The sequence below is a fragment of the Ursus arctos genome, unplaced genomic scaffold, assembly GCF_023065955.2.
Source record: "Ursus arctos isolate Adak ecotype North America unplaced genomic scaffold, UrsArc2.0 scaffold_36, whole genome shotgun sequence".
In the NCBI taxonomy this organism is placed as follows: Eukaryota; Metazoa; Chordata; class Mammalia; order Carnivora; family Ursidae; genus Ursus; species Ursus arctos.
Window position 1 is genome coordinate 15,861,820 of NW_026623050.1, and position 27,298 is coordinate 15,889,117.

Genomic DNA, 27,298 nt, shown 5'->3' on the forward strand with positions numbered 1-27,298 from the left:
TTAGGCCCTAAGAGTTAGGCATTAGGGCTTGTTTCCCTCCCAGAACCCTAGCTGAGTAAGGCCGCTCTAAACGGTGTTTGTTCACACATCAGTGGAAATAATTAACCATCAATGTGGTTACCAAAATGACCTTTAACTACAAAGCCGTCATTAGGAAGGGGAAGCACATTAAGTATGGATTTCTGCAAACTTCTCTATTATTCTGTCAGTTCCTTTAATCTTCTGTTCAAAACACCATCGAGAATTAGAATGCAAAGCTTTTCCAGCCCACCTGAAAACAGAAGCTAAAAAAAAATAGTAAATAAGCCCATTGTAAATGTGTTATAAATTCTTAGTCTAACTATTGATTTTGCAGCACACTGGATCAGGTGTAGATGACTGAGGAATTATACAAGTTCAGCATAACACTGGAACTTGTCCCAAAGACATCTGAGTATTTACCTGCTACTATCATAGACTTACTCCTTTCAAGTACCAATTATTTTTTCCCATCTAGGCCAGATGTTACTGTAAATCAAAATTCCTTCTTGTACCAGGTGAAGTCTCTAGCACAACAGGAGACTGGAAATCAAAGAACGAATTAAATCAGCTTTCAGGGGCTCATTTCCAACACCGTCTCAGGGCTCTTTGGGGCCAGTCTGGTCTGGCAGCGAAGTCTACAGTGGCTTGCACTCTGGGGTAAAGATACTGGTCCTTCTCCACTCCAACCTGCATATGTCAAAGGCACTCTGCCTAACAAACCCATAAATGCACTAAAGTAATAAGAGACATAGAAAAACTAGCTTCACGCTATTGAAAATATGGCCTAGCATTTGTAAAACCTAGTTTTAGGTGATTTAAAATATATGTCAAATTTAGTGGAAAACTGAAAAGGTCTTTTTCTCGTCTTTTTAGAGTTCTTAAATTTGCTCTCAAACCTTTCTAAGTTCCCAAATAGCAATTATCAGGCTGATAGTTCATAGATCCTTTTATTACCTTAACAATTATAATAACACCAGTGAGAGCTAGCAACCTCCCAAGAAATTACCTCAAGGATTTGTAAGACACAGTGTGAAGAATATATGTATTCTCATTCTAGTGGAATACGGCTGTAACATACAGAACAAAATTTTTAATGTGTGGTCAAAATATAAGTCTACACTGAATGTATGTGGAAAAGATATTTAATTGTAAAATAGAAAAGTAGGCCAGAGTACAGTTTTAAGGGTAATTGCTTCTTTATACAGATAGGTAATCTAGAAGGGTCTTAGGGTTAAACATTTTCATAAAGCAATAAGACATTAAAAAATAAAGCAAGAAAAAGGAGCTTGAAGTTGTGTTTTACAAAAAAGAATGAACAGTATGTCAGAGTTTAATGTCCATACATTGCGGAATTCAACAATATTGTGATGAGAACAAGTCACAGCACAGACATACGGCTTTCACAGGGAAAAGTAAAAGTTATGTTAGACATACCTAGCATCACTGGAGTACAAAAAGGTCTTGTTCTACATACAAAAGCATTTTTTTTCCATAAGAATAATTTCCTGGGGGAAATGAGTCCATGAAATATTTCAGAAACCCATATGCTCTGAGTATTCCAAAAACATTATCTTAAAATCCAGTGCCTTAAAGTGCTTTCATGTGGAAATCATGATGGAAGGCACAAAATAGTTTCACGTCCCCACTATGAAATTTTCAAAAAAGCATAGATTTTGCAGTTTGCAAATTCAAATTATCTTGTAAGCTGCTCCTTCTAAGAACATTGTCATTCCAATAAAACCAGTTGCTAGCTTACTTAACTTTCAATGACCTATAGAATAAAAGGATTTTTTCCCCTAGTTCACTTTCGTCATCTTTGTGGGGAAAATACGTATGCAAGTGATGCACTTTGAAATTATAAAACATGCAGAATATGTACAAACAGAAAGTTTAAAAAATATTTGCTTCATATACATGTAAATCTACTTGGGTATAGCTGAAATTGAACAAATATAAAAATTTGCTTTCTAAAAAATGTTTTCAGAGAATCTGAGACAACTTAAAGCTGTACAAAGATTTCCTGGGAGAAATCTTCTCTTCATATAGAAGTTTATACCTACAGGAGGAATTCCAGCATCAGTCCACCACATAATTATTAGATAACATTTGGTCTAATCAACAACGATCACCCTTAAAACTGTTCTGTTTCTGAGAAATTAAGGTTCATACTAAAATCAAAAAGAATTCACAAAAACAGTGGCTTATTGTGTTTTTGGATCTCTTCAACAATCTTTAGAACTCATTTGGAACTGTAAAAAAACAAAAACTATTTACAGAATTCAGTTTTAAATACATTTCACAACTTCTAAAGTAGAGTTTTATGTTACAAGGATTCAGAGCTCATGGCGGAAGTCCGACCGTCGATCCGCAGTCTCTTCCGTTGACATGGCTTCCTGCGACTGCGCCTTGTGGCGTATAGTTCAAGACTGTGTTCTTTCTTAACCAAAAGCAAATTCAAACTACGTGCTCGTAGTTAATTAAACAGCTTCTTTATTAGTCTGAAGACGAGTCATAGCTTCTAATTTTTGTCTGTAGGCCTCTGCTTCCTGTTCTTTCTTTAGAAGCTGCTGTCGATATTTTTGTGCTTCTCGGTTTGCCTCATCCAGCTGTTTCTGAAGCGCTTCTCTCTCCTAATTGAAAAAAAAAAATGCTTTTTCAATGTTTGCACAAATACATGACTAACACATACAAGCATGCATCCTTCAAACAGAAAAACCTGTAGGAGCTGGATGTAGCCGCCTATTGATACTTCCAAGACGTCTTGCTCTACCAATTCATTAGTAATTAAAGCCCCAAGTTTTGTGCTCCATGCTCTGACAGAGATTAGTGTCTGACCTCGAGAAAGCACTCCCTAATTAAAAATAAGATTAACATAATGAACCCAGGTTGTGGACCTGTACTCCTACATGTACGACAAAGACCAGTGAAGAGATTTAAGAGAGAAATATACCTCTTCACACCTCCATCTGTGATGTTTTTATGTAAAGGTATAATAAATTATAAAAGTTAATACTTTTTGAACACTCATTATGTGACGAAATAACGTGATTCCCAATAACAAGCCTCAAAGACAGTGATTATGCCCATTTTACAGATGAGGAAAACAATGCTCATAGATGACGTAGCTTTCCGTGGTAACACAGTTGGGTTTACGAGATTCTAAAATTACTACTTTTAATACTATCTTCTTCTCTGGTAACAAACAAGATTCCTCATCTGTAAAACGAAGAGTGTTGGTCTAGATTAATGTTTCCTAAATTATCTCATTTTACAAACCAATAAAATAATTATTTCTCTATTGTGATTCATTAAATTATACAAATACTGAATATATGTATTAAATTCCTCAATAAACTGAGAGCTAAACACAAAGCTAGTCCAATGAAAATGATACCCTTTCTCCTCCTCACTCTGCCCCTTTTCAGTTGCCTAAGGGAAAGCATTTCAAAGACTCCTTTCTCATACCTCCAGTATGCATGTGGACAAAAGCTCAACCCGCACAGGCCCAAGCTCAACCTCATTACAGAGGCCCAGGACCTCTTTTGGGATGGGAGCTCAGGATAGGACCATGACTGAACATAAGAAATGCCAGGGTCATCCTGGACAAGACACTCAACCAGAGAAAACTGAAGGTGAGGGTCAGCAGCCTACTGGGGAAGAGGACAGTATGAGAGTCTCTTCCATTACTTCCTTGACTCTCATCCATTGTGAACGCTAAAAGATCCCCTCCCCTTCACTATTCATATGGTCTCCAAGGAGGAGCAAGTGTAATACTCCTTCCTGCCTTCCTTTGATCCCATTACCTTCCCCATACTGGGAATGAAGCTAAATCCAACATGTATTTTTCCCAAGTCCACCAAAGGTGGGAATGATTGATCATACAAGTAGTCTCCAAATCGTCCATTTACACAAAATGTACAAGAAGAAACATAAGCACCCTTCATCTCCAATTTAAGAAATGCCCACGCCTTACCCTGCTACCCTTTTCTTACCCCCTTCTTACCCTTTCTCCAGGCAAGATGGCAGAGTAGGAACAAGTCAGAAAAGATACCCAAGAGTTGAGCCTCAGGAAAACAATCACCACCACTACCTTGGCAGTGAACTATGGAGAACTTTGAGCACGCCGGTGGAAAGGGTGGGAGAGGGGTGCTGCTTCTCCAGGAGTTAGACAGCCACCTCTGGCAGAAGCACTCATGGCCCTGAATAAGTGCTTTAAAATTTTACATGTGTTAAGAAATAAGATCCTTTGATAGTGAAAGTTTTGAATTTGGTAGGAAATCCTGGAACACAGTCTCTAAGGTATCTTCTCGTACTAGCTCTTCATTAACAGCAAGGGAGTCACAATTACTCAGCAGATGAAAGCAAACCGAGTGAGGCAGTCTAACAGTAAATACAGTTCAATTGTTCTCCTTATTGCGTATTTTTATTTCAATTAGAATATATCTTCCTATAAATGAAAAGACAGCTCCCTTCTGCCTACTAGGCCAAATAGACATTCATGTTACACTGCGTTTCTTGAATGTATCTGTAAAACCTGAAAGATAAAGGTCATTAGCACTACTCTTGGAGTACACTCAGTCCTCAAGATTGAAAGCACAGTTAACATTACTTTTTTTTAAGTGTCTCCATTTTTTTACTTCTCAAGAATATAGGTGTTTGGGGAGAGAATCTTCTTGCCACCTCACTTTTCAAAGCAAATAAAAATCTCTAAAAAGTGGAAAATATCACTTCTTATTTTACTCAGAGATCCTTTGTTTACAAATTTATTTGTTAAATGTTTACTGAACTTTTATTACATGCAAGACATTTCCTTAATGTAAACAGTAATTTGGTTGTTTCACACATGAATAGAATAGTCCAACAGACTGACATTTGAGATTTACATTTAAATAGAAATACCAATCCTATAGTTTTGACCTTTTGCAATAAAAGCATGTAAAAAGGACTTTGACATTTGTAAATAAACATACCTTCACCTAATAATATGTAATACTACAGTGTTTTTCCTTTAACAGTCTAACACTGAAGAATTCCAAAAAAGTAAATTCTGATGATAATCACGATTTGGTAGCAATTGAGAAGATATTTATCTTACACAGCAACTCCAAACCCAAGCAATGGAATGACAAGGCAAGGGAAGACTTGAGTTTGCTTTTTTATTTTGAAACAAAATTCTTGAATTCAGCTCCAGCTGGTAGCAATTCTCTGGAAACAGTGTTATCATTTTTAATTTTCTAATATTCAAATTTATTTTTACCTTAGCTAAGGCAAAAAGTCATTATAGTGGTTTATCTCTTACCATACTTCTACAAAATTTTGGAAGATAATAAAAGCAACTAACACTTAATGAGCATTTATGATATGCCCATGATTGTACCAGTCCTTTACATGCATTCTCATTTAAACTTTACAACAGTCTGATAATGTAGGTGCTGTTATTTCCTCCCTGTTACTGATGGGGAAACCAAACTTTAAAAGGTTACATAACCTGACCAAGATAACATAATCAGAAAATTATAAAATAAAACCATATTCTTAACCATTAAATATTTGTTTAAAAAAAGAGAAACCAGGGGGCGCCTGGGTGGCACAGCGGTTAAGCGTCTGCCTTCGGCTCAGGGCATGATCCTGGAGTCCTGGGATCGAGGCCCACATCAGGCTCCTCCGCTAGGAGCCTGCTTCTTCCTCTCCCACTCCCCCTGCTTGTGTTCCCTCTCTCGCTGGCCGTCTCTATCTGTCAAATAAATAAATTAAAAAAAAAAATCTCTACCAAAAAAAAAAAAAAAAAAAGAGAGAGAGAGAAACTGGGGCTCCTGGGTGGCTCAGTCAGTTGAGCATCTGCCTTGGGCTCAGGTCGTGATCCCAGGGTCCTGGGATGGAGCCCCACGTCGGGCTCCCTGCTCAGCCAGGAGTCGGCTTCTCCCTCTGCCCCTCTCCCCATGACCTGTGTTCTCTCTCTCTGTCAAATAAATAAAATCTTTAAAAAAGAGAAGGAGAGAAACTGGGCAGGACATGTGAGCTGTTCCCTTGTGTATAAACATCAATTTTCCAAGTGCCATGGATCAAATATGATCTTGTTTTTACAAATAAAGTTTTACGGAAATAAGGCATGCCTACTCATTTTCAAAGTGCCTGTGGCTACTTTCCCACTACAATGGCAAAAGTGAGCAGTGAAGCACAGACTGGACAGCCCACAAAGCCGAAAGTAACTGCTATCTGGTCCTTTGCCTACTCCACCCCTAAAGAAAAAACTTACCAGAAAGAGACAGGAGGGGCGCCTGGGTGGCTCAGTTAGTTAAGCGTCTGCCTCAGGCTCAGGTCATGATCCTGGAGTCCTGGGATCAAGCCCTGAGTAGGGCTCCCTGCTCAGCGGGGAGTCTGCTTCTCCCTCTCCCATTACTCCTCCCCCAGCTCCTGCTCTCTCACTCACTCTCTCTCTCAAATAAATGAATAAAAATCTTAAAGAAAAACAAAAGAGATAGGAGTATAGAAAATGTTCAACTTTGATAGATCAAAGAATATCGATAAAAGGAAAATAGACTGAAAAAAAACTGCATCAAATAAAACATTGTGTAAAGTTTACAGAAAACAATTTTTAAAAGAACACTAAGGATCTCAATCTATCACTGGTTAGAAGACACAAATATTTCATTAAAAATAAATAAACTTGCTAATAAACATATTCATCTGTAACCTCCATAGCAAAGAAAAGGTAAAGGTTATTTCCTGAATTCACACAACTAAACAGCAGAAAAAATCTGTTCTTCTAATGCACTAATAATATTTCTTCCCTCCCACATTACAAAATAATTAACTGATTCCATATAGAGCACACTGCTTCCAAAAATATCTTTAGTGGAGTAATATCAAGGGGGTGATATGATAAACATTATTGCAATTTGGTGTCTTATTCATACCTCCCCTTCAAAAAACAAATCTATTTCATTTCCTATATTGCTATAATGCAGATATAAAAGCTTCAGTGTTTATAATATTTTCTACAATTTAAACCAATTCTGTAGAGATTATTAATAAACCTCTCCAATGTTAGTTGGGAAACTGTAAATATAAATTCTTAACACTTGACTTATAAACAGGCACTTTGGTAGTTGTGGACACACACATGCAGAGAAAACTCAAACATGTTAGATTTTGTATAATGGGTTAATTTTTTAAATTCCTGTAGAGCAGAGTCCCTCGATCTCCACATGGATATTTTGGGACCAGATAATTCTTTACTGTGGGGGCTGGCTGTGCACTGTAGGATGTTCAGCAGCATGCCCAACCTCTTTCCCCTAAAGGTCAGTGGCACACCCCTAGTTACGACAACCCAAAATGTCTCCAGACATTGCCAAAAGTCCCTGGGGTCAAAAGTGCCCCAGTTGAGAATCACTGCCTGCAAGAAACCTTTTTAGTTAATGGTTAAGTTGTCACTTAGAGTATAAAAGTCTTCCCCCAAAGACAACTCCATTGGTCACCTGAGAAAACAAGTTCAAAAGCACCACTCTGTGTATTATAAGGAAATGATTACCTGGTTTGATGAAAACATTGGAGGCCTCTCTTCATTCTACATCCCCAGCCCCCCTCTACCATCTAGACTCACTGTATGCTTCAAGGTCTCTCTGTAACAGCTCTAGAGAGATCATGCAACCTTGGCTTGAACATTTCTGGTGACGGAGAATGAGATTTTCAAGACCAGAAAGCTCTAATTATGAAAAACAAAACAAAACAAAACAAACAAAACACTTCTTTTAAACCAAACTAAAACTCCATCTCCCTAAAGTTCTATACTTGGTTCTAGTTAATTTATATACCCTAATTCATACTTTCCTGTTACCTGTAATTATGCTCCCTGGTCTCTGAAAGACTAAAAGGGGAATCAGGCTGACCTTTGAGAAAAACAGCAACACTTATGGGTTACTAGGTAAATAAAGGTACAGGCTGCACATTCATTGTTTTAAATATATAATTTGTTGGATTTATTAAGCTTATGTTTAATAAAAATTCAAGTAATTTTTAAATGTTTTATTAAATAGTTAAAGCAAAAAAAAATAGTTAAAGCAAAGTACATGGCAAAATTTTTTCACCTTATATGCCAGAAAAAAATCATCTGACATCAAAAAAACCATATTTAAAACATTACTAAATAATAAGTATATTGATACTGTTCAATGGAATAAATTGCTAGTGCATAAGAACTTCTGTGTACTGAATATCATTTCAAATTTTGAAGAAACAAAACAACTTACCCTCAATAATTAAAGTCAAACTTTTACCAAACATTCTGGTTAAGCCATGAATCAGATTCTTGTTAACTCAATAATATATTCTTTGTGATTATGGCTTAAAGATGTTACACTTAAATGAACTAGAGCAAAGATATATTCTAGTTGTCCTCAGAACTATGTTGCTTTTTAGTGACTTTTAAAAAAAAAAAACCCTCTTTTCCATGAAACAAGACACCTAAGAATTCCTAGATGTTCACCAACATTTACTATTTAAGACAGTCAGCAACATTTACTGGTTACGTATATCAGATATTATGAATATGTATGTAATGAGTATGATGACTTTGTAAATTCTGATAAAATCTCCAAAATGCAGATATTGTTATCCAAAACTCCAATTTGAGAGAAAATAAAACTGAAATTCATGAAAGGTAAGATAACTTGCCTCAAAGCTAATAGGGCCAAGAGGTAGAATTCAAATCCAGCTCATTTAATTTCAAGTCCAACATCCTTTACACTGCAATTGATCTTTCAAAGTTATTCAAGAATAATTTTATTTTCACTTTATATGAGTTAATATCAAATTCAGGGAACACAGGTTTATTTACAGTCATGTGAGGAAAAAAACCTGTGAGGCACTATGGTTTGATTACACTTCCAAACTAGTTTGGGAGGTGGGGGAAAATGGTGAATCCTATCAACAGCTAGTCTTAATTAAAATTCCTTATTAAAGAACTTAATAGTGAAATAAGCAGTTACTTATGGCTTTTTAAAAAATAACCTAGTCGACAAACATCAACATTCTTTAAAAGGATCCTCCAGCCCAAATGGGCATTTGCATTTCACTTTCAAAAGAAAAGAATGTTTTTTGTCAATATATAGTGACATTTCTTTTGTGACTTGTGAGAATGATGCATGTCAATTTAATAGAAAATGAAGGATGGAGTGCAAGAACCAAATTCATTACAATGTTACCACGATGACAGACTTTGTTATAAACAAATTCTTCACTCATTCATTCATTCATTCAATATGTATTTATTGAGGGCTTGCTATATGTATAAGCAAATTATTAGACAAAATAATATATGGACTTTCATTCTGTATCAAAACAGCACTGTCAGTAATAAATAGAAAAGACCAAAAAAAAAAAAAAATCTAGAAAAGCAAACTGAATTTATTTTGGGTGACTGCAGCAAAACACACCGGGTAAAAGACTCCTTACTTCTATTTCTGCAGATTCCACCCGGTTTTCAATTATTTCGATACATTGTCTCTTAGCTGGTGGTTCTTCGCTTATAACGGTTTCTTCAGCAATGTCGGTTGCTGGTACTGTTAATACTAAAATTAAAAAAAAAAGTATACGTTACTTCATTTTCAGCTAGGTTTTAGTAGAAATAAAACTAGTTGCGACATTGTTGGTGCAACTCGTAAAATAAAGAGATCCTGAAACAATAATGTAAAAGCATTAATTTTCTTTTTATTAGGATATCCATCTTTGCATTTTTAATGAACACTATCTATTGTTTAAGGTACCTATTTTTTTAAAACTCTAAAGATAACATATTTATTATATGGATGAAAATCAAAATAAGCATAACAATCACTTTTACTGGTTTCTTATTGTTCTTGTGTTAATTTATATAAAAACAAACATGAACGTACATTCTCGTTGTTTTCTACAAAAGGCAGCACGCACACAAGAGAGACATGTTTTGCCTCTGCTTTCTTCCCTCCATGAACCTAGGCTATCTTTCATCAGTACATACAGTGCTGGCTTTTATTTAGCTGCATAATATTCCACTGTGTGGACACACCATTATGAATGTTGTCTGTGTATAAACTCTGCTTGTTTTTCTTTTGGCTTGTTGGACTTTGTCCCTGATCTTTAGTATTTCTTTATACAGACGTAAACATATATATACATAGAGAGAGAGGCTGTCCTTGCTCTGTATAGCAAGCAGTGCGGGACCACAGAAATGACTGTGCAAGCTGGGACCATGCAAACCAATTTTAATAATCAACGGGGAAAATTACAATTGTGTTACAGCCTTTAAAGTTCTTTATCAAAATATTAAAAACTCTCTCATTTATAAATGTAAGCAGACATGAAAAAAAGTAAAATTTTTAGTACACTGGAATTTAAAACATTAGCGATATTGAGAATTAGAGAGTTTTATTTCTTTTAACTCATATTATATTATACTTACAAATTAACCCAGGAAGAATTGCGAACCTTGTATCTGCTTCACTGGACTGTCTGCATAGTCCGTATATATTCATATGTCAGTTACGCATTTTTGAATTGTGGAGGCTTTAAAAGTTTATCTTAATATTTAGTAAGCTCCTCTCATTGCTCTTCTTTCCCAGAGTTTTCCTTATTCTTCTTCCCTTCTCCCCCCATTAATATAAACTTCAGAATCTGTTCGACTAGTTCCAGGAAAAAACCTGTTAGTCTCTGTTATGGCCTGAATTGTGTCCTCTCAAAATTCAAATGCTTCAATCCTAACCCCCAGTACCTCATAATGTGACTGTATTTGGAGATCGGGCCTTTCAAGAGGTAAATAAGGTAAAACGAGGTCACATGGGTGGGCCCTAATCCAACATGACTGGTGTCCTTTTAAGAAGCAGAGATTAACACAGACAACACAAACAGACTGAGGGACAACCACATGAGGACACAGTGAGAAGGCGGCCATCTGCAAGCCAAGGAGAAAGGCCTCAGAAGAAACCAAATTTGCCAACACCTTGATCTTGGACTTCAACCCTCCAGCACTGAGAAGCTAAATTTCTGTTGAGTCGTTCAACCCATGGTATTTTGTTGTGGCAGCCCCAGCAAACTAAAACAGTCTTTCTTTCTTTTTTTTTTTTCCCCCCATATCACATTACACTTACAAATTAACTCAAGAAGAATGGAGAGCTTTACGATAGTGAATCTTCTCAATCAAAAACATGACATTTCTGGGGCGCCTGGGTGGCACAGCGGTTAAGCGTCTGCCTTCGGCTCAGGGCGTGATCCCGGCGTTATGGGATCGAGCCCCACATCAGGCTCCTCCGCTATGAGCCTGCTTCTTCCTCTCCCACTCCCCCTGCTTGTGTTCCCTCTCTCGCTAGCTGTCTGTCAAATAAATAAATAAAATCTTTAAAAAAAAAAAAATGACATTTCTTTCCATTTGTTCATGGGATGAGATTAGTCTGTCTGTATAATGGCCAGGTATTAGAAACACTGTATCTGCTTGATACAAACTGTGAAAGTTTCCTTATTTCTGTATGATTTGAATTAGTTCTTTGAAGCTTTGTGAAAGCATCTGGGCCTGATCCACATCTTGGATGAGCCATCAGCAGATTTCTGCAGAATAGAACAGAATGGCCTCCCAGGCCTCACAGGTCAAGGGGCTCCTCTTCTGCTGCTATAGAGGCAAACGTTTTCCCTGAGACCTGGTCACTCTACAGTGCCGTATCACCTCTGTCACTCTGAACCAAACCTCTAGCTCTAGCCCTTTCCTTCCCCAATTCCTTCACTAGCCATGAAGGGACACAGTCTCTGCAATCCTAATTATTTTCTAAAAGGTTATGCATGTGCACACACATTTTTTTGGGGGGGGATACTGGGTACATGGCAATGCTTGCTCGGATAGGAATTTTCCGTACCTTTTCTTTCTGCTCCCCCAGCATTCATGCCTTATTCTACCTCAGCCCTGCTTACAGCACCTCCTACACACACTGGGCCCTGTCTTGCTGAGTGTGTATTTATTGCGAATTTTTTAGCTCAATCTCTTTTCTTTTCTCGATGCACCACTGTGGGTTTTCATAAAGGTGCTCTTGCCCTGGCTCTAATGGTCTTAGATGGTTTTGGGAGCACTTAAAATATGGAATTTTATGGTTTTCTCAGCCTTTTGTTTAATCTATCTTACTCCTCTCAGTGGTTTCCAAGAGGGAAAAAAATGGGAAAACTATCAACAAAGCTGCTAAAAGTGGTTACCACATTCCTACTACGAGTCCTAAGTCCAACTTATTTGTAAGGAGCCTTTTCATACATGGTATTTTTAAAAGACTGTAGGCTATCTGAATTGCAATAAGCAGCATAAGGAATTATTGTCCAAAGCGGATTCTCAATTGTTTACGTAAGCTCATTTTCCAGCCAGAAACCAATTCTTCTTTCCACCTAGTATATACTCAGAGAATGCAAGTTAATTTCAATACTAATCCAAGCAAATAAAATTAGCCAATCAAGTCTCTTGCAAAAGGTAACAAAAATATAATTTAAGGCAGAAATAAATGCTTTGAGAAACATCACAATTTCCCGAGCATTGAGAATAAATTCAAACTTTATGCACATGCCTACTACCAACCTTGTTGTCCATCTGGCATGGTCACAATGATGGGCTGACCTATTCCACTGGTCGGAATGGAGTGCAAATTTCCCAGCTGAATTCCGTCTGTGACTATTGTGATGACTTGCTGACCCCCTGAACTAACTACTTGCTGAATGGCACCATCCACAGATTCCGCAGTAACTACCTCCTCCGTAGCCACTACTGGAAAAAAAAAAATACATATGTAAAAATCAGTGAACACAGATAAAACTATGACTAGGAGTTGATCTTTGCTTTGCTACTTTTGTTTTCCACGCTTTTTATGTGACACATATAAAAACACATGGTGTTTATTACGTTCACTCTGCAGTGGTGCTGTACACTACCTATGTAAACCATCGACTATAAGCCCAAAATTTACAACTGAGTTCTGACTACGCATGTGTATATTTAAAAAATATCTCTTCATTTAGTTATATGAGTACAGAATTTATAAAATCTCCTAAGGTCAAAGATATAACAAGAGTTACACCTGCTTAATAAAGTTGTACAATCCAAAAGAGAATTTTGTGTGTGGTTATACTCCATTTGTATTTACATGAGTTGATACGCATTTCCATATTTGATGAGACAAGAAAATGTATATTTTTCAAGTAAGCAGAACAATAAACAGTATTCCCTTTTTGGATTGTGTGGGCAAGGGTTGCCTTGATAGTAAGTGGCACACAGATCGAGTACTGTATGATAGTGAGTAATACAGCATATTAACATTTATATAAATAAAATCCAAAACTATGTCCTTAATATTCTGTGAGAGCCCCAGAAAGGATTCTGGCAGCTGAAAACAGCCCCCCTGGCTTTGCCTGGGTAAAGAAATCACAATTTAATGCTGCCAAAATCTTTTCCCACAGGCAACCCTATGCCCAACTACTGCTCCCAAATGACATACGTACAGGAACATTCATAGCAGCTTTACTCATGATAGTAAAAGACTTGAAACCAACCAGTTATCCATCAAAAAGACAATGGATAGAGGTAGATTCATACAGTGGAATACTACACAGCAATTAAAACGACTAAATACAAAATATGGATAAATCTGACAAAAATCATGCTCAGTGCTATAAGTCCGGTACAAAATATATACTGTGTGCTTCCCATTCATGAACTAAGCAGTGATTATACACAAGAGTAATCATGTTGAGATAATTCATTATACTATACACTTACGATCTGTGCAATTTTCTACATGCATATTACACTTCAACAGAGAAGCATCAAAAGGAATAATGACGGATATCAAAGAAGGCACGTGATGTGATGAGCACTGGGTGTTACACGCACCTAATGAATCACCGAACACTACATCAAAAACTAATGATGTACTGCTATATGTTAGCTAATTGAACTTAACAGAAAAAAGAAAAAAAAAGGAATAGTGACAATAATGGATTATAACACAATGAATCTTTAAAAATCTATTTGTCCGTAATAATACTTCATGAAAAAGGACAGAAAGGGGGAAAGAGGAAAGATCTTCTTGAAAAAAGAATGACATCAAACACTGTATCAAAAACTAAGGATGTACTGTGACTAACATAATAAAAAATTTTTTAAAAAAAGAAGAAAAAAGAATGACAGCTAATTAACAAAACAAGAAAAATTATCATTGTAACCCCCAAAGTAATAACTGATTCAAACAAGGGTCACCAATGGATGTTAAAACCACTGAAATGTTTCAAGAAACAAGATATTCACATATTCTCAAAGTATCATGCCAAAGATTAGTAAGGGGGAAAGGGGCTTATAAAGACCTGGCAGTGACCACTCTCACCAAGCAGTCATGATCGGGATGGCCTCACATGTGCCTCCTGATGTGACGCAATGGGACATTACACAATATCACTTGTGTTCTTCCTGGAAATGTTTGACCTGCATCTAATTATTATTAAACAAATGAATCCAGAATGAAATGATTGTGCACACAATGGGCACAGACTCTACCAAGATTTCAGTGTCAAAAAGAACAAGGGAAGTGGCAGGGGCTGCCCTAGGCTGGGGGAGACTAAAGAGACACAACGAAATACAATGTGTGAACTTTGGATACTGGATGAAAAACAAACACCTTCTAAAGGATATTTTGGGAATAACTGGGGAAACTTGAATGTGGACCACATGTCAGATACTGTTACTAAATTAATGTTGATGTTTTTAGGAAATATAATGGAGCTATGAATGTGTAACAGGCTGTCCTTGTTCTTGGGAGATATATGCTGAAGTATTTAAGCGTGAGGTGTCATGATATCTGCAGCCACTTGCAGATAATTGGGCATAATAAAAGTGCATGTGTGTGTACATGCAGGTGTGGCAAGATTTTAACAGGTGGTGAGTACAGGTGAAAGGTATAAAGTTTATCCTCCAATTTTTCTATGGGCTTGAAAACTGTCGATCTAAAAAAATGTTTTAATGTAACATCTAACATACATAATTCTGAAAAATAATTACAAATAATTACATAAAATAAAGAACAGTTCAATGTAATTCTGAAAAAAGAAATCACATAAAAACTGTTTGTAAATGTTTTCTTCATCGATTGTGTGAGGCAACACTTTACAAAAAGTGCAATTAAATAAAACCATTCTCTCCTGAGTCCTGTTACCCACCGTTCAGATGCACAGGTGCTCTGAAACATGCTAAGTTGCTACCAACTCCCTGTAGAACATCATGGGTATCAATGAACTCCTTTTTCAAAAAAGACAAGTATGGGGACCCTAGTTTTCAAAGACGTACTCATGGTACAGCAACAGATCTGGCTGCAACCCTGTGATTCTGTTATTTGGTAATAATCAAGGGTCACAGTACAAACTGCAGAAGAGAATACTGAAAATATAAAACACCTTTATGTTTTGAGTTCTCTCATTTTTGTTTCTCTTAAACTATAATTAGGCTTTATCACCAAGCACTTAAGAAAATTTCAGGAAGATAATTATAAAATGAAATGTAGGGCATGAAGCAGTAATATATTCAATAGAACAACTACTAAGGTTTTCAAACACATTAACTATTGCTTTGATTTTTCTTAAAAATATCCATATGAAAAAGAAATGTCCAGTCTGGCTGAATGTTAATTACAAGTAGTAAATACTTTAAAGCATAATCATATGTAAGAAATTTCTGAGATCACACACAATCAAGGTACAACTCAAGAACTTTCATCTTTGCAGTATTCCCAATGACTATCATTAAAATAATAGAGTTCCTCCCTTTCATCTAAAAAGTTTTCTTTTTAAGTTATGCTATAGTAAGGAATATGAGAAAAAATTATAAGGAAACCAATTACGTAAGAAGACAAAGCGTGCCCCAGAAACCCTAAGAACAACCCAACAGTGAAATGTTGGAACATGTAAGAATAAAAGAGAGAACCTAAAAACTTTAAAAAGAGTGTTAAAATACACACACACATACACACACACACACACACATATGCCCCTCTAAATGTAAAACCCCAGGATAAAAAATAAATAAGTGTAATATTCATTGATCAAAATCAAGTTTGTAATATATAAAGAGAGCCTAGATAGCCTACAGCATCGTTGAAAATATCGGAGATCTCGCTCAACAAGACTTAATTATAATTTATATAATTCAAATAAGAGAAAAAAACTGTCTTTAAGATGATCTGAGGATTGAAAATTCTACATGTAAATGTTTCACTGCGAAAAACTGTGTTCAATAAAAACGTTCAAAAGGTACTGGGCCTACAATTGAACCTGAAATTAAAAACAAAAAAGCAAAACCAAAACAATCTTATGAAGCCCAGTAAACTTATCCCTTAAAGCCAATTCACTTTTACTGACCTATTGTAGGAATAGCAGAAAAACAATGTGCAGAGGGGACCTGATTCAAATTTCACTATTAGGAGAAAAGAGGGAAACAGCCGCTAGATGCATTACTCCTCTGGAAAAACACCGTATTAACAATCAACAGAAGTTGCTCTAAAGACAAAAAGAAAGGTGGTCACAGATCTCTATTTAATCAAGAGATTATATAGCTGGGCCACAAAAAAAGAGTAAGGCTAAGCAAAACAAAACCAATATAGGAGAGTTCAGGCTAGAGCCATAAAATCTTTTCACTTCTTGTCTCTTTGCCAAATCCTAATCCATGCCACCACAACCTCTTCCCCAGCTGATTGCATTAAGACTCCTAACTGAACCCCCTTTCAGAGCCTGCCAAAGTAATCATTTTCAAAGCCCTTCATAACCTTACCTTCAACCACCATGAGTTACTCTCCCACTCACTGCGCTCAGCCACATGCGCCTCTAAAGTGCCCTGAAAAGGACCAGCTCTTCCCGGCCTCAAAAGCTTTAGAAGTGTCCCTCTTCCTCAAATGTTCTTCCCCCAATGTTTGCTCTACTAATTCCTAATTCATCTTTAGTTTAAATGTCTCTTCCTCCGGAAAGATTGTCCGAGCCGCCAGACTAGGTGAAAATCCTGCCTCCTTTACAGGTAGCACTGACCACATTTATTTATCAGGGTAACTGCCGGACAGCTTGCTCTACCAAAGACCACATGTTCCACCAGGGCTGGGACTGAATCAGAATGTTCACCATTTTCTCTCTAGCACCAAGCAGAGTAACCAAGTCATAAGAGACACTCAACAAAAATCTGTTCACAGTGCATGAAAAAATGATACTTTTCTCATTATAAATGAATAGCTGTTTATAAACAAGAAGTCGAAATTTTAGCACAAGAACAGTTCTGAGTTATTCCTTTAACCCAAAACATGATCTATCCCTCCGCGAATTTTTACTGTTTGTGCATTTTTGTTTTGTTTTAAAGCAAAAAGAAAGGGAGTAAGAGTGTGAGTTTCCTGGAGTTTTGATTTTTCAAAGAGAAAATGCCTGTAACAGAGTGGCCCGTAAGCTTTGGTAGAAAGAGGATAACATAACCGCCTCTGTTCATTAGTAAAGAGTAAACCATTACATGGCCGTGGTTTTCCTCATGAGGAAAGAAAGCAGCTGCAACCTCCCAAAGAAATTTTTTTTTTAACTTTTCTGTATCTTCATTTTGGAGTAACTTACAAAATGGAATGCACTGGAATGCGTTCTCATCTATTTAAATCCCTATCCCATCCATTAAAGAAGGACATAGGAACAAAACATTTATTTCAGCAGACTGCTTCAACAGACATACCTCAGGAGTAAAGCAAGAATAGTGATGCTTTTGTTTGATAGAAGACAAAATGATAATCACACAGTTACTCTTATCACAAACCAAATTATAAACATTGTAGAAGAGACCAGTCCACTGATCACCAAAAAACTGCCATATATTATAGTGGTCACAGTCACACAACTTAGGAATCAATCAGACCCTTGAGCACAAAACTCCTTTCACCACTTAATGGCCATGCTACCTTGGGCAAAATTATTTAACTTCGTAAATCTCAGCTTCATCATATATAAAATGAGAGTACTACTTTATTTCCCAGATCCTAACTACAATGTCCTTGAAAAAAATCGATGTAAATATTTTCTAAAATGGGGATGAGCCTGACAATTGATGTTAAGAAAAACTGAACAGCCATGAAGCAGAGAAATAATCAGCATGAGCATGTGGAAACTGAGCTGTGAGAAGGTACTTCTTTATCTGATCACGCACCTCCGCTGAGTTATTTACACTGGTGGCAATGTACTCACCTGAACTTTAACTTAATTCGGGCTCTTAAAATATCTTCAAAAAGATTCCATTATGAGGTAGCATGGAAATGAAAAATTACTACACTCACAAAAGACTGTAAATCACACATGATAAAAGTCAACTGAAATTCCTAATCTCTCAGACGAGGCCATATGTAACATTTACAAAAGTAGATGTTGGAGGAGTTGGTATGACGAATTCATGGAGCCAAACAGCTAAATGTCAAAATTTCAGCTGACCTTCAGGAAAAGTTGCTTAATTTTCAGAGATACATGCTTTAATTAAAGACAAAAAATGCGAAAGTTTAACAAAACAGAAGCCGCCAGTAAAAGTAATTTTCTTTGCGATGCTTACGCAACGACCAAGACGCTAGAGAGACCCAGGCACAGGTTATAAAAGCAGCATATCCGGGACGATGATGCACATAACTGCTAACGGCCAAAAGTGATTCTGAAAAATCTTACGACTCCCAAATACAAAGGCTTAGACTCCAACATGGATTATGCTGCTAAAGAAGCTGGAGAACAGATAAATGTTTGTTATCACTAGTCAGTAAGGAAAAGAGAGAAAGAGAAGAGAGAAATAGGTCCATTTTTCTCCCTGAAAAAAAACACATCTTTCAATCAGTAGCACCTTAAAGAGTCAAATCCAGTAATATGGATCTTCAAGCTTTTTGGTGAGGATTCAGTCAGATCATAAGTAAAACATGTACCACAGGGCCCAGGACACAAGTAAGCACTCAATGATCTGTTGTCGTTACTGTTATTATTAGGCACGATTTGAAAAAAACCATGAATTTAAATGAGTGGCAATAAATTATTTTTTTATAAGCATGGGTCCAAATATAATGGCCTAAACTACAGTAAGAATAGTAATTTTGTGAAGTTTTTAAATTCCCTAATTAAAAAGACATTTACTTACAGCAAGAACTATTTTGCTTTAATTTAATTAATTTTATTATTAATTAATTAATTAAATACATTATTATTTCTATATTATATATAATTATATATAATTAATTTATTTATTTTATTATATTATATAATATATTATTAATTTAAAATAAATTTTATTAAATTTTATTTAATTTATTTTAATTAATTGATTTATTAATTAAATTAATTAATATAAATAATTAATATAATATAAATTACTTAATTAAATTTAATTACAGCAAGAACTATTTTGCTTACATGTCAAAGTAAAACCTGGTCTAAACCAGCTACTGACACTGTTTATCATTGTTGACCATCAGGTCATCCTTTAACGATGGTGCTGGCATGCTACCTCCTAGTTCTGTCAGTCAGTAAGATTCTACATCATTCTAACAGAACTAACAAAAATTAAAAGTTATGAAAAAGACAGCAAGTTCACGCATGTAATTATCTACTTTATACAAAAAGTCATAGACTAGTAAAAACAAAGGCCAAGTGGACACAGAGACATGTTTTTCTGTGAACCACACAAGTTAGTTTTTAATTTTAATCAAATTTTAATTAATTGACAAGACTTAACATTCTTTCAAAATCCCGATTTTCAGCTTCCCATAAAAAACGGAATCTGGCAACACTGCACATAGGACCATAATCAGCTAGAGCTAAGGAGCAGATGCCCCCTGCCCTGGGCCCCCGTCTTCAGATAGCCATCATCTTAAATCTGCTCACTTTAGCCTTTTCTATCACCTTCCTAGCCTTTGTAAATATTTGAGTCTCCAACTTTTAATGTGCACATTTGACTTGTTTCTCTAACCTGGCGTCTCTGCAGAGTTGGACAGCGGAGCGGACGCTTCGGCTAGGGCAGCTAACGTAGCCAATACTGACGTAGACGAGTTTCCAAACTGAACAGCAGATACACCGGTTTCATCTGTGAACAAAAGAGAAGACAGATTTACATTTTAAAGGAGTTTAATCTAATGCACTTTTCTGCTACTCTATTTTACTTTACTCAACTCTTAAATGAAGCTTGGATCATCATTTTGTGAAAAACAGGCTCGGATAGCACGAGGTTTTGGAAGATAATATTGCAGTGCATTTTGCAATATCACCTTTCTTCAAATTCTTGTGTCTCATAAAAATTGGTTTTTGCCAATACCAAAGAAAAGGTGATGGATATAATCTTACCCTCATTCTCCAACAGTCCTTTCTTAAAAGGAGGATACCTACTAAAGCATAAAGTCCCAACAGCTATCCTATATGCATCTCAATACCTGTTGCCTTGGATGAATTTTCTGAAGATACCAGACCTGTTAGGTTCACCACCCCTCCAGGTCCGATGATGAACTGTGGTGTGGCCGCATGTATCGTCACAGTGTCCGGGCTCTCCGGGTTTGTGTTGATTTGGTTCTGCATAGCAATCTAGGGCACAAATCAACACAGCGTTTTCAGAATTATAACTGGAACATAGAGCACAGATTCTCAATGTAGTGCAAACACAAACATAAAGGACATTCTAAAACTTAAGAAGAATCATATAAAACAAATGGAAATCTTTGTACAGGGTCTACTAAGAGTGCAGTGGTAAATCACAGATAGGAATTTACATCCTAATTCCCCAGTTAGGTAAAGCAGCAAAATCCCATGACAAGAGAAATGGATATCTGGAAGGCTTTTTATAGAACACAACTGAAAGATATTTTACTGCCCTGTGGCTATAGAAATCAAATTACTTAAATATTTCCTCTACTATATTCAGCAATATATAACACTATACATATAAAGTATGTCCTTCCCAATTAACTGTTCTCAATCTTCAACCCTGGCCCCCATACGGCACTCCTAGGAGTAAAAGAACTGCAAGAGGCATCACAAAATTCATTTTCCTGGACATATAAAATCTTTTAAGTAGCTAAAATTCAATAGAGTCAGACGGTCTTAAAGAAGAGTTCTACTGGGAAGGAGAACAAGAAGACAGGCAAGAAGCAGTGTGTAAAGAAGATAATTTATATCAAAGTTGTGTACCTAAAGAAAAGAGAAGCAGTACTGGCTCTTAGAAAAACTTTCCCAGGGGGGCTCGGGTGGTGCAGTCAGTTAAGCATCTGACTCATGAGATCGAGCCCTGTGTGGGGCTCCACACACAGCACAGAGTCTGCTTAAGACTCTCTCTCCCTTTCTGTCTGCCCCTCCCCCTCATAACTAAATACATTCTTTAAAAAAGAAACTTGCGTAAAAGCCATAAAAAACTATGCTCCCAGATTTTTTTGAGGATGATGAAAAATAAAAGAAACCAATCAAAGTGATAGAGACTATATCACTCACTCAGGGGACGCTGTTATAGCTACTAAAGAAATATTTTAGTGGAAGTCTAACAGAACTTGAAAAACCGTATTTTATCCAAATACGCAACAAAATAATTAACAGAATAAAATGTCTAGAAGGGGAATTCAGGAACTTAAAAACACAGAAAGTAATCACCTTATCTAATCTTCTCATGTTACATGTAAAGACTATGATCTTACAATCAGAAAACTGAACAGTAAATGAACAAAGAAAAAGTGAAAGAGTTTGAAAATGACTGTCCAAAATAACCAAGTCCAAAATGAAAAGCCAAAAGCTAAACAGCTCAAATCATCCACAAGACAGAAATCCTTTCATATTCTCAAATTAAAAGCCAAAAGTTACCTGCAATATCTCTGCCAAATCTTCATTCCCATTGTCTATTGAAATATCAAATGCAGTTTTACAAAATTTACTTTGCGTGTGTACATCAGCACCATATTTGATTAAAAGTTCCACCACTTCTTGATGATTGTGTTCTGTGGCCCAGTGTAGAGCTGTCATCTTCAACATGTCCTTTGCATTAACATCAGCACCATGCTATAAAAATATTGCAAAATAAGAGATTTCTAAAACATGAAATATAAAGAATTCCTAATATGAAAATACTAGCCATTACACTTTAAAGTAAGAATCTGCTACCAACATGATCACCTCTCTATTTTTTGTGTTGAATAATCTGTATGTATCTCCATACATGTCACTTAATCAGCTTTCTATCATGCTAACTTCCCTATTTGTTTTCCTTCTAATTTCTTAGGAGTGCAGCAATGATTTTTTCAGTCACCAAGTATGAGCATCACGGGATAGAATGGCATAAGAAGTGAAGGAGAGAAGACCTCCGGAGGTCATGAGAAAGCGGAGGTTGTTCGTCCTTGTGCTGATAGGCATCAGCATTGCCTGGGTGCCCACTGTGCAGTCAGCACAAAGTGGGCAGCTCTTCGATTACATCCAGTCTATTACCAGTTACTTGGGACCACCCACTGCAGCTGTCTTCCTGCTTGCTGTTTTCTGGAAGAGAGTCAGTGAGCCGGACAATTGCCTGTTTTTGAGTTCCGGTTCCAAGACTGCAGAGGAGCAGGAGACCTAAAGTTCGTCTGGTCCCAGGAATTCAGCTACAGAGCTACCAAACCATTCTGAATATCTATGAACGCAACTGGAAAATGAAGAAAAGAGTAGCAGAAACTATGAACAGAAAAGCGACCACTTTCTGTAAGGAGGAGAAAAGATGGCTGAGGAGTAGGGGACCGCTTTCTCAACTGGTCCCCTGAGTCGAGCTGGATATCTACCAGACCATCCTGAACACCCACGGAATCAGCGTGAGACGCAAGATCTCTACAAACGAACATCTCCAGCGCTGAATATTGAGGTATGATGTGGGGACCCGTGAATCCGCGCACAGATATCGGAAGAAAAACAGAAGGGGTAGGGACCCGACGCACTTGGGCTCAGGGAAGCAGTAGCCACCTGCACTGGGGAGCGGGCCGGACTCGCTGACCAGTACCCACGAGAAAGCAGACTGAGACCGGGAGTGCGGGAATAAGCTCACGACCAGATTGAAAACCGGAGCTCCAGAGTGCATGCGAACCACACTGAAACAGGGAGCTCGGGAACCGGGGACGGCTGGTGGTGTTAGAAGCACAAAGGGCAGAGACGTGCCGGCCTTGGGAGTGAGGGCTGGAAGAGCGGCTGTGGGGCGCACAACCCAGGACACTGCAGGGTTCTTAGCAGCACCAACAGAAACAGAGTTAAAGTGGCCAAGAGAGCTCAGTGGAGAGCAGACTGCGATCTCTCTGTTCTGAGACAGAGGGTAGGATACGGCCACTGCTGCTCTGACTCTCAGAAGAGCCACAGAAAACCACCAGGGAAAGCCGCCAGAGAACAAAAGCCGGGAAATACCAGCTCACATTGTGCCAATCCCCATCCCCCCTTGCAGGGGACAGGGAGACTCTCTACCCAAACAGAGCTGCCTGAATATCAGCGTGGCAGGCCCCTCACCCCCCAGAAGGCAGGCTGAAAAATCAAGAAGCCCACATCCCTAAGGTCCCTATAAAACAAGTGCACACTGCCTGGGTCCTGGTCAATAATTTGGGCTCTGGGCATCCCCGTAACCACTCCTCATCAGAATGACAAGGAGGAGGAATCCCCCCCAACAAAGAAAAGATACAGAGACTGTGGCCTCTGCCACAGAACAGATGGATCTGGATATAACCAAACTGTCAGAAATGGAGTTCAGAGTAACAATGGTCAAGACGAGGTGAAGACTTGAAAAAAATATTAACAAAAATATTAAGGAGAATATAGAATCTCTAAGGGCAGAAATGGAAGTGAATCTGGCAGAAATTAAAAATGCTATGAATCAACTGCAGTCTAAACTAGATGCTCTGATGGCCAGGGTCAATGAGGCAGAAGAACAAATTAGTGAATTGGAGGATGAGATGGTAGAAGAGAAAGTTAAAACAGAAACTTGGCTCAAAAAAATCCAATCTCAAGAATGTAGATTACGGGAGATTACTGACTCAATGAAACGTTCCAATGTCAGAATCATCAGCATCCCCGAGTGGGTGGAGAAAGAGAGAGGTCTAGAAGAGATATTTGAACAAATTACAGCTGAGAACTTCCCTAATCTGGCAAAGAAAACAAACATTTGTGTCCAAGAGGCAGAGAGGACCCCTCCCAAGGTCAATGACAACAGACCTACACCACATCACGTCATAGTGCAATTCACAAATATTAGATCCAAGGATACAGTATTGAAAGTGGCCAGGGGAAAGAAAATCCTTACGTACAGAGGGAAAAATATCAGAATAACATCAGACCTGTCTACAGAGACCTGGCAGGCCAGGAAGGGTTGGCAGGGTATTTTCAAAGCTCTATCTGAGAAGAACATGCAGCCAAGGATCCTTATCCAGCAAGGCTGTCATTCAGAATTGATGGAGAGATAAAGACCTTCCAGAATCGGCAGAAACTGAAGGAATTCGTAACCACCAAACCAGCCCTACAGGAGATATTAAGGGGGGGGGTTCTATAAAAGTAAAAAGGCCCCAAAAGTGATACAGAACAGAAATTTACAATCTATAGAAACAAAGACTTCACAGGCAACATGACATCATTAAAATCATATCTCTCAATAATCACTCTCAATGTGAATGGCCTAAATGCTCCCATAAATGCCACAGGGTTGCAGATTGGATAAAAAGACATGACCCATCCATTTGCTGTCTACAAGAGACTCATTTTGAACCTAAGGATACATTCAGACTGAAAGTGAAGGGATGGAAAACCATTTTTCATGCCAACGGACCTCAAAAGAAAGCTGGGGTAGCAATTCTCATATCAGACAGATTAGATTTTAAACTAAAGACTGTAGTTAGAGACACACAAAGACACTACATTATTCTTAGAGGATGTATCCAACAAGTGGATATACCAATTATAAATATCTATGCCCCCACCAGGGGAGCAGCTAGATACACAAGCCAACTCTTAACCAGAATAAAGAGACACATAGATAATAATACGTTAATAGTAGGGGACCTCAACACTCCGCTCTCAGCAATAGACAGATCACCTAAGCAGAAAATCAACAAAGAAACAAAAGCTTTGAATGACATACTGGACCACATGGACCTCATAGATATATACAGAACACCACACCCCAGAACAACAGAATACTCATTCTTTTCGAATGCACATGGAACTTTCTCCAGAACAGACCATATACTGGGTCACAAAACAGATCTCAACTGATACCAAAAGACTGAGATTATTCCCTGCATATTCTCAGACACAATGCTTTGAAACTGGAACTCAATCACAAGGAAAAATTTGGAAGAAACTCAAACACTTGGAAACTAAGAACCATCCTGCTCAAGAATGATTGGGTAAACCAGGAAATTAGAAATCAGATAGAACAATTTTTGAGACGAATGAGAATGAAAACACATTGGTCCAAAACCTATGGGACACTGCAAAGCCAGTCCTAAGGGGAAAATACATAGCCATCCAAGACTCACTCAAAAGAATAGAAAAATCTAAAATGCAGTTTTTATATTCTCACCTCAAGAAGCTGGAACAGCAACAGAAGAACAGGCCTAACCCACGCACGAGAAGGCAGTTGATCAAGATTAGAGCAGAGATCAATGAATTAGAAACCAGGAGCACAGTAGAGCAGATCAACAGAACTAGAAGCTGGTTCTTTGAAAGAATAAATAAGATCGATAAGCCACTGGCAAGACTCATTCAAAAGAATAGAGAAAGGACCCAAATTAATAAAATTATGAATGAAAGCGGAGGGATCACAACCAACGCCAATGAAATAGGAAGGATCATTAGAAACTTTTGTCAACAACGTTATGCCAATAAATTAAACAACCTGGAAAAAATGGATGCCTTCCTGGAAACCTATAAACTACCAAGACTGAAACAGGAAGAAATTGATTATTTAAACAGACCGATTAATTATGAAGAGATTGAAGCAGTGATCAAAAACCTCCCCAAAAACAAGAGTCCAGGGCCTAACGGATTCCCCGGGCAATTCTACCAATCATTCAAAGAAGAAATAATACCTATTCTCCAGAAGCTGTTTCAAAAAACAGAAACAGAAGGAAAACTACCAAACTCATTCTATGAGGCCAGTATTCCCTTGATTCCCAAACCAGGCAAAGACCCCATCAAAAAGGAGAATTACAGACCGATTTCCCTGATGAATATGGACGCCAAAATTCTCAACAAGATCCTAGCTAATAGGATCCAACAGTACATTAAAAGGATTATCCATCAAGACCAAGTGGGATTCATCCCTGGGATGCAAGGGTGGTTCAACATTCGCAAATCGATCAGTGTGATAGATCATATCAACAAGAGTCAAGAACCATATGATCCTCTCAATTGATGCAGAAAAAGCGTCTGACAAAATACAGCATCCTTTCCTGATTAAAACCCTTCAGAGTGTAGCAATAGAGGGTATATTCCTCAATTTCATAAAAACCATCTACAAAAAGCCTACACCGAATATCATTCTCAACGGGGAAAAGCTGAAAGCCTTTCCCTTAAGATCAGGAACACGACAAGGATGCCCACTCTCACCATTATTATTCAACATAGTACTAGAAGTCCTTGCAACAGCAATCAGACAACAAAAAGGAATAAAAGGTATCCAAATTGGCAAAGAAGAAGTCAAACTGTCTCTCTTTGCAGATGACATGATACTCTATATAAAAAACCCAAAAGACTCCACCCCCAAACTACTAGAACTTATAGAGAAATTCAGTAATGTGGCGGGATACAAAATCAATGCTCAGAAATCAGTTGCATCTCTATACACAAACAATGAGAGTGAAGAAAGAGAAATTAGGGAATCCATTCCATTTACAATAGCACCAAAAATCATACTTTACCTTGAAATTAACTTATCCAGAGACATAAAGGATCTATATTCTAGAAACTGCAGATCACTCTTGAATGACATTGAAGAAGACACAAAAAGATGGAAAAATATTCCATGCTCATGGATTGGAAGAATAAACATAGTTAAAATGTCTATGCTACCCAGAGCAATCTACACTTTCAATGCTATCCTGATCAAAATACCAATGACATTTTTCAAAGAACTGCAACAAACAGCCCTTAAATTTGTGTGGAACCAGAAAAGGCCACGAATCGCCAAGGAACTGTTGAAAAGGAAAAACAAAGCTGGGGGCAACACGTTGCTGGATTTCAAGCTATACTACAAAGCTGTGATCACCAAGACAGCATGGTA

The 27,298-nt window shown here is 37.5% G+C and overlaps 1 protein-coding gene across 9 annotated transcripts in view; it reads right to left on the reverse strand.

Annotated features, from left to right (window-relative positions):
* Window positions 1–1,147: 1,147 nt before the first annotated feature.
* GABPB1 (GA binding protein transcription factor subunit beta 1) overlaps window positions 1,148–27,298 on the reverse strand; it is a 71,211-nt gene continuing 45,060 nt past the window's right edge. For 2 of the 9 annotated variants that reach the window (XM_048219130.2, XM_026518462.4), the window contains exons 4-9: window positions 21,883–22,077; window positions 20,508–20,619; window positions 20,015–20,128; window positions 12,602–12,787; window positions 9,475–9,590; window positions 1,148–2,651 (exon numbers count right to left, since the gene is read on the reverse strand). In XM_048219130.2, the coding sequence (XP_048075087.1) occupies window positions 2,499–2,651; window positions 9,475–9,590; window positions 12,602–12,787; window positions 20,015–20,128; window positions 20,508–20,619; window positions 21,883–22,077 (876 nt within the window). In that variant the 3' untranslated portion in view covers window positions 1,148–2,498. Of the gene's footprint in view, window positions 2,652–9,411; window positions 9,591–12,601; window positions 12,788–20,014; window positions 20,129–20,471; window positions 20,620–21,882; window positions 22,078–27,298 lie in introns of those variants that run through there. The other 7 variants (XM_048219131.2, XM_044390976.3, XM_048219129.2 and 4 more) reach the window with 4 other exon arrangements.